Source organism: Ischnura elegans, chromosome 2 (genome assembly GCF_921293095.1).
Source record: "Ischnura elegans chromosome 2, ioIscEleg1.1, whole genome shotgun sequence".
Taxonomy (NCBI): Eukaryota; Metazoa; Arthropoda; class Insecta; order Odonata; family Coenagrionidae; genus Ischnura; species Ischnura elegans.
In genome coordinates this window covers 26,656,867-26,665,976 of record NC_060247.1, presented here as the reverse complement: position 1 = coordinate 26,665,976, position 9,110 = coordinate 26,656,867, and the positions used below count along the sequence as shown (strand labels likewise).

The window sequence follows — 9,110 nt, the reverse complement described above, 5'->3', positions numbered from 1 at the left end:
TGAGAGAAAGAGTTGTGTTGGATATAAATTTGCATTACGACATATGTACAAAATTCAGCAACCTGTAGCAGGTTCATGCTTTCCAGCATAGGCTTTTGACTTCGTAATGACTGAAATTCTCTGATAATTTGAAATATTAATTACGCATTTGCGCTGTTACCGAGTGAAATTCACTTTTTAGATTACTAATGAAAATTATTTCTCCCCTATTTTTGATGTCGTAACTGAAATAGCAATTGATTAATCCGTAAATTATATATTTAACCAAATATACACGTGCAATTTCTGTTTTCTCATGAAATGAAGAGAAACTTGCACATAATGAAATTATTAAAATGAGTTTGCTGATAAATTTTATTTACCTAATTTTATTTTTCAGAACCACACTTAGCTTTCACAAAGCAGATCATTCATACTTTTTGGATAAGGGACTCACTGGTTTTTTCATCAACCTATGTTAACATTCTTTTACAAAACATAACCACTGAAATAATTCAATGAATCAAAAATGGGTAATCGCTCCTTTTTCAGGAAATACACATAGATTGACTAACAATTGCAACAGACCCAAGACTGAGTATAAACAGTATTCACGTAATCATGGCTACTATGAAGTTTGGAGCTCGGAATGCACTAGATTGAAGTTAATTAAGTGCCAGAGTGTTCTTAATTGGTCCTAAGCACGTCGTCATATTTCCTTTTTTACTCTAGTTTGAACGATGTGTGGGGTCTCATTTGAATCCATTAGCTTCGTAATTCCGTAAATCAGGAGAAATGATTAGGCAGTTTGGTTAATCGTCGTGAAACTACCAATTAATTACACTCTCGTCCTTTTTCCAACGGGATGCACAAAGTGGGAGCTAGTTGAGCGCAGAGAAAGACTTCGCATTTCCTCCAAAAAATTTCATTCCTTATAATTTGCGTCCCGCATATCCCCCGAAAATATGACTGCGCCTTAATCATCTTCTTCTACTAAATGTTCCGACGTCTCTTCCCTCCTCACCACTCCGTCAGTCAACTGTTTTTCACGTTGTCCCTCGAGGCCACCTTACTACTTTGCCAGGAAGAGGCGTCGCGTGAGAAACGTTTCCTTTTTACGGCCGTCTTTTTTTTCTCCTCTCTCCACCTCACCTCATCTGCTACGCATCAACGAACAATGGCTCCAGGCGATTCGAAAAGAAATGGAAGAGTGAGAGAAAAAAACGGAACGGCAATTAATTAGCGAGACGACAATTTCGTGGAAAAGTGACACGAGAGAAAATTTGAATGAATGGTTGCGTTGAATGGCAGGGAACCTTAATGCCATCCGATGAATGATTGGCTACTTTGTCGCTTTGTAATCGCTAATGCACAGTTTCAGCGATTCGCCTGAGGCTCATTTTAAAAGCCAACTGATCGTCATCGACGGAGAGGCCAAGTTAATGATAATCATTAATTTTTATTCATAGGTTGCGGAGAGCACTGGACCATAATGTTCAACGATTATTATTGGTTTAACACTCATCAAGCCCCATTTCCTAGAAACCACAAATTTATTCAAACAGCACTCATTAATATGAATGAGCGGGTTTCCATCCAGTTCTTTCATATAGCTCGAACTCATGGCTACGCAAATGATGGTAAAAAATCAATTTTCGGTTCACATAGTGGGGATAGAATTAATTTTTACTGTTATTTTCAACTAGATTAGGATAATGAGAAGGATAGCTTGCCCATAAAGTATCGTAAAGCCTATTACATGCTCAATCGCCAATTTCAGTGAACAAAAAATAACAAAGGTAACCCGAAATAATGATCAGCGAATTTGAGAACATATTGCATTACATAATTAGTCGAATTTCCAGACAGATATTCATTTATGGAGGCAAATCTGTTCTCATATTAGTTGGATTTTCCATTTCATTTCACCAGCTTACCTATCTTCCAAAAAAGGAAATTTTTCGTTTAATACTATCGCCACCACTTCAACGAGGAAAAAACTCAATAAAATTAATTTGAGATTTTATACAGAAATTTATGATGATATTTTAGCAAAGTATAAGAATTTCACTAAGCAAAATCATACCTATTGATTGTCGTCTCAAATTCATTAAGAGCGTCTTTTTGAGCAGTGGATTAATCTTCGAGAACATTTTTTTGCATGAATGGCTGCAAAACTGGTCTAAAAACCATAAACAATGACGAATTTTTTTCACGCGATGCAAAGGTTTTGAAGAGTTGCATTTCAGATTAACAAGTTTCCTCTCAAGAGTGGCAATTTTTCCTATACTATGCTGTAAGCATTCCCCATACCTATGCCCGGCCCAATTCTATAAAAAAAGACGACGAGAATTTGAATTCGAATAAAAAAATTGGAAACTGAACGTTTGAGGGAGTCATTAATGCATTGATTGCATGCGCACCTTGCACACACCCACGGAATGAAATGGGGAAATAAAAGCATCCTTTATAATTTCTACTATGCTTTTTTCATTAACATTAGAAGGATCGGGGTCGCATGGCCAACTAGAAGGACCATAACCTGCCATTTAGCCAGTTAGTAATTATTTAAAGAATATCTTCATGCATGTAAAAATTGATTGACTAATTCGATAAATATAACCCTTTCTTTATTGATCAATGCAACTGAGTAGTTTTACCAACCATTTTAAAATTAAAAATATATTAATGAACAACGCTCATTTTGCTCCTGCTTCCCCCGCCCTGACCTACCACACGCTACTCGGTATGACATATATACTGCTTATTTTCCATTCAATTTGTAATTAGGAACACTTAATGCATTAATGAGCTAACTAAAAAATTAAAATGGCAGGACGTAAAATAATATAGAGTTTTCCTGAATAAACACGCTATACCATTTCAAATAAAACAGAAGGTCGTCGTTTTGACATATTTTGATCTTTTAAGATAGACAGATGGTATAATTTCATTTCTATGAGAAAAAAGTTAAATTATATTTTAATGGAATACTTACCATCAAAAATAAATAACAGAAAAAATGAAGGCAAAGGTAAAATATTCTAGGCAATATGGAAAAGTAAATGAAGGTTACCCGTCAAAATGACTGGTCGGTTTCTTCTAGTGATAAAAAGTGATCTTGATTGAAATCAAATCAAATGTGGCCATCCGTGACAAATCCCTACGGATTCGCGGACTGTAGCGAGAAGTTACCAAATAATCCGCAACGGGTCTGAAGGTACACACCCTCAACCTGATGTGGTAACGTCGAGACGCAGAGTACAAGTGGAATTAAAGGTTGAAAGGCCAAGAGATCTTTCTCCTGGGACCAAAGGCCATGCCACCCGCGACCACACCTCGAATATTTTTCGTCTCCTCCCGCACATTTTGTGGGAGCAAATAAAATAAATAAACAGAGACGGACATCCCGTGTCCGCTCCCACGAGCGTGCCGTGGATCACGCCGCGTGGGTGAATGTGCACCGTGATGTCATAGCAGCGCAATCTTGAGTTCATTATTATCGTACATATCACTCTAAGGAACTCCATTTCATCATTATTCTATGCACGTCATCTAAATGAAAAAAATCTTAGCTATCAATAAGAATGACCTAATAAATTGGAAATCGGTGAATAGGATAAATAGCCATATATTTTTCTTCTAGTACATAAAATTCTCATGTCAAAGTTTTTTGTAGCCAAGCTCCTCCGAAACGGCTTCACCGATTCCTATGAAATTTTGTGTGTGTATATTCAGTTGGTCTGAGAATAGGATGTTAACTATTTTTCATTATTCCGCAGGGCCTATGAGGCCCTGGCTTGGGCCTCTAAATAATTTCCGTGAGAAATAAATGTAAAGTTTGTTATTAATGCATGCAGAGCTTTTTTTCTTTAGCAAATTTTAATTAGTGATAATGGCAACATGTAGATTAGACAGACCATTGTAAAAAAAGAAATGCATATTCTTATTCCTGCAATCAATCTTCATTTTCCTCGTGATTGACGGTGAAATTTGAAAAGCAATACATAAAAATGCGGAAATTTTAGCGATTTTGCCTTACTGTTCCCTTGACGACCGTCAGCATTGTTAATGTAGTTTGACATCTCTTATCGATTATGTGTCCTTTTTTAAATGTCATACTTAGTTATAGAGATGTAATTAAAAATGTATTGATTAAGATAATAAAAGTACAATGAATTTAAAAAATTAATGTTTCATGTTCTACTATTATTATACGTGGTCATCGTTAACAGCGCGCCATTCCTCCTTCAGTCGCGTACAACATCCCCACATCCTCACAATAAGTTAATTATTTTTTATCCGACTACCAAACTATTCACTAGAATTAATTTAAATGGCAAAACCACGTTTTATGGGTCAGCTAGAAGTAAATAAAATTTCAACAATACATATTTGTAAACAAGGACATTGAATAGCGCTCCATGAGGACAATTCTCTTACAAGCGTTTTGATTGCCACGGGATTTGATGCAAATCTACTGTTATTAAAGTGTATTCAGCTAAAAATGTTTAACTTAATTATATTTTTAATGAAATGGATATATCCCCTTTTTTGTCACTGATAATACACACTGAGACTTAAACTGATAAAAAGATCAAATAAGACGGTTATGACGGTTGAAAACAGCAGTCTATAACGATAACTTTGTGAGCTATTTGTCTTCCCATTGGGAGAAGAAATTTTACTAAACGATAAACTGTTCTTAGAGAAATCGGAAATAAGGAAAGATAAAATTATATCACGTTTGGGAGCATAATCAATAATACTTTTTATAAAATAATAGTGCAAAAGACCACATAATTTTCTGACTTATATTAAAGCATCGCATAAGTGTCTAATTACTCGCAAAAAGATGAGTTTTTAAAATAGATCTCGACACACATACATGATTTAAGGTTTACTGTACATAATACCACGCAGCATATGGACGACACATTGAAATAACACAAGAGCTCGTTATATCTGCTTCATCTACGAATGCTTGTATCTAAAGCTATAAAAATACCTAATCAAATCTACCATCCTGAGTGCGAATGTGAAAAATGGAATATCAGAGTGCGCGAATCCAACAGAAGATAAAATATTTAGGCCCTCAATACTAGGTACAGATGGAATTTATAGAAACATACGAGCAAAAGATTTCTTCGGGACTTGTAATTTAGCAGTTACCTTTCGTGAGTTATATTTCTGTGAATGATTTCGGATATTTTTCTTTACCCTATGCTTAGTTACTCTTTTGTGCTACAGCTTTTCCATGAGACCGGCGCAGTGGCGCCGACTCAATGGGGCTTGAGGGGGCCCGGACCCCTCAAAAATTCGTCATGGGTGTGAGGAAAAAATGTGTCTGGCTTGTCGATTTTCCATGGAGTGTCCAGATATCGAGAGTCGAGTTATCAGGGTTCTAATGTTGATCATATGACTCTTCTAAAATGATTTAAATACTTAAAACTCGCTTCTTATAAAATTTCCCGGGGCAATATCCTCGGTTTGGGTCCCCCCAACATTTTTTGTAAGTCGGCACCCCTGGACCGGCGACTTCAGTAATAGACGGGTCTCCTACGCTGTTCGCCGGGATCTTATGCATTTCTTACCCATATTTTTAGCTAAATACTTCTAAGCGCATCACACTCAGAATTATAAATACAACATTAGCGGTCTTCCTTCCTCTTACTTTTCCACCACATGGAAAGCCTACATATATCTTTCTAATCATTCCATTATAAGACATTCTCTTCACATGGCCCCAAAACCATAGCATACTGCTAATTTTTTCTGTCATTATACATGGATGGATGGATTAAATTCTATTTAAATATCTCCAAGAATATTACAGTTGTCTTTCTCCTTGGTTTTCCGCTCACCAAAAATCCCTCTCGATACTTTCCCTATCCATCGTTTAAGCAGTTCTTCTTCAAAGAATTATTCCATGCTCTTTAAACGCGGGTAACAAAAGGTCTAGGGACATTTGATTTTGGAGTTTCCAGACTTCGGCATGTTTAGAACGGTCAATAATGACTATTACAATTATGGACTAAGAAGTGTGAGGATGGCCCAACGTCATTACAGGTACGAGCACTCGCGAAAGCTTAAACGGTAAGTAACGCTCGCTAAACGTCACCACCATCAGTAAAAGTAGCTTTTATTTCTTCGTTCGCTCAATATATATTTTACCGAAAGTTGTAAAAATTAGACTGCTTACATTTGTTACCATCATCTTTGACCGAGGAGTCTTACCCTTCATTTTTAAGGTACATTGTACTAGAATTCATTAAACATGATACATAGGTTTTCAAGTTCGCAGTCCATTAATAACAGTTAATGATTATTAGTCGTAGTCGTAGTAGCAAGAGCACCGAACTCGCAGTGTGCAAACCATCAATCGCGTTTTATAAAATGCATTTTGCAACACATTTTTCACCGATTTCAAATAATGGAGGAGTGAAATACCATAGTAATAGCTCGTAGTAAAGGGCAAAAAACAAAACATTGATTTCCGGCATGAACACGACTCAGCAATATCCGAAATTTTACTTCATACACCCCCTTATACCCTCCCTCATACACCCCCTCTCTTTTACTTCAACAAAATTTACAAAGGAAGGCTAATACGGCTCTTTGAAGAGGCAGGAATATCCAAGGTTAAGATGTCATGACCGCTCGCGCCGCGGCGGCAGGCGGATTCTCGCGCGCGCCGGACCTCTTAGGGGTCGCGGACGAAGGCGGGAGGTTAAGTTTACGTTGTAGGGACATCTCCTTCCATTCATTACACAACCCCACCTCCGACGGCGTGCACATACCGGGCGCAATTCCGAGTGTGTACTCCCGGAGGAGGGGTCGGCAATACGGCCGGCCCTCGAGTGGGCACGGACGAAATAGAAGGGGTGGAAGGAAGGGCTTTCACCGCTCCGGGTCAAGATGAGCACCACCTCAATGAATATCAACAGGCAAACACCCCTTGAGTATGCGACCGGGACCGTGGGAAGACCCCCGGGCGGGGGGCCGCCGTAAGGCCGAGGTGTGGGTGGCACAGGCTGGTGGCACTCGATAAGTGGTGGTAGACCCGCCTGCGTCCCTCTACCAAAGAGCTTCACAGAAACGAGGAAAAAAGAACTTCACGGAAAGTCCTCCCACCGTGGAAAACGCTATTTTCTTTCCTCTTCGTTTTTCCGAGAATAAACGAGTGCTTCCATTCCCGTCCATGGATAAATAAGTTATATATTTTGGGAAACCATCCATAAGACACGAGCGGTTGCCGCCCCATTAAAAAAATAATAATTTTTCCACTCATGAGATCAACCATTATGGCTCATTGCTTAACCCTTCCGCACTCGCGTCAAATTTTGGGACAAATATGCTCGCGTGGCGTCTGCTAGACGCCAATAGTGTACATTATAATATAATAGTTAATATTAAAATTAAATGCAACACACTACTTTTATGTTATTTATTTGCTCCTTTACAAGTTATAACATTGTAAATACAATAGTTTTTAACTTATTTAAGACATTTTAACCATCTTTTAGTAACTAAGCACATTTTTGATACATTGCTCTCAATTAAACCACATCACAGCAACAATTACATATTTTTATCCTTGCAAACAATACAAACGTATTCAGAATGCTCTAAACATATATAATGATCACAGGAAATGCACCTATATTTTGTCATTCGATTTTTTTTTCTGTCGCAAATGTAACATCTCTTTCTAGAATTCTCTTTTTTCTCCTTCGTTTTTTCCTCCGATTTCCTACGAATACTTTTGGAACTGCAAGTACTTGACTCATTATGTTCAGTTTCTTTGTCTTTCTCACTAATGGCTAAAGTTCTTTTTCTCAATTCCCTCGGTAAATTTACCACGTGACTACGTTTTTGCAGGTGCTCTTTAGTTAGTTCTTGCGCAAGGACTTTGATAAAATGCCTTCTTTTCAAAATTGCATGAGAACTCTCTTTGTTGTTTACAAGGTAAATAACCTGAGCATTTATTGCTGCCACATTGAGCATGGTATAAAATATAGTCATCGGCCACCTTTTGGTGTTTCTTGCTACTGAGTAAGTCGCGCATAATTTATCAACTACATCAACGCCAGATTTAGTTGCATTGTAAAATGTCACGATCTCTGGCTTATTCGAATTCCCTGTTGTTTCATCGATTGTGGAATCATGATGCATTGAAGATATTAAAATTACATTTTTTCGTGGCTTTGGTATGTATGATACCAATGTGCAATGCCTATCAAATCCAAAACGAGTTGTAAATGGTTCTCGACCGACAGGGGATGTAAAACTGGGTGGAAGCTGCCGTTTATTCTTCCTTACTGTTCCTACATACGTAAGGTTAGCTTTGAGTAGGTCTAAAACTAGCTCATAACTGGTAAACCAATTATCGGCGGTTATATTGCGACCACTGTGAGCAATCGGTCTAACCAACCTTTTTACAACATCATTGGCACTGTTACTAACGTAAAATGGGCCTTCCGGCTGCTTCCCAACGTATACTTCTAAGTTCCCTGTGTAAAATGTTTTAGAATCTGCTAGAGAAAATATCTTAATTCCATATTTTCCTGGTTTACTCGGGATGTATTGCCTAAATGCACATCTTCCTCTGAATTTTGATAGCATTTCATCAATAGTTACGTATTCTCCCAAAGAATAACTTTCACGGCAATTTTGAACAAATATATCAAAAACCTCTCTAACAGGTGCAAGCTTATCTAATAGCTTCCTATCGCTTCTAGTTGCTTTGTCATCAAACCGAAGGCTTTGTAAAATAAAGTGGAAGCGCTTACGAGACATCACCAATCGAAAAAATTCAACACCAGTTCCATCTGTAGACCACAAATCACTTGTATTTAGCTTACTATTTCTAAGGAAACCTGCCATATACAGTAATCCAAAGAAAGCTTTCAGTTCACTCAAATCGGTAAATTTACAATCTCTTTCCCTATCGTAACGATCTTTTTGGGATTCAATGAATTTATTAGTGTTTTCCAAAATAATAGCAAGCAGACTGTCGGTAAAAAAACATCTCCAACACTCGAGTACAGTCTTAGCGGTTGTAGCACTTTCTTTCACACGTGAATTCAGGTTTACAATATTATGACGACGAGTCCTTACAGTCACCACTG

The 9,110-nt window shown here is 37.6% G+C and overlaps 1 protein-coding gene across 1 annotated transcript; it reads right to left on the bottom strand.

Annotated features, from left to right (window-relative positions):
* Positions 1–1,493: 1,493 nt before the first annotated feature.
* LOC124174188 (piggyBac transposable element-derived protein 4-like) lies at positions 1,494–8,849 on the bottom strand. Its single transcript, XM_046553286.1, has 3 exons — positions 7,757–8,849; positions 6,780–7,056; positions 1,494–1,517 (listed from the first exon to the last, which is right to left on the bottom strand). Exons 1-3 carry the CDS (start codon positions 8,776–8,778, stop codon positions 1,494–1,496), a joined length of 1,323 nt encoding a protein of 440 aa, XP_046409242.1. The 5' UTR covers positions 8,779–8,849.
* Between the last annotated feature and the right edge of the window lie 261 nt (positions 8,850–9,110).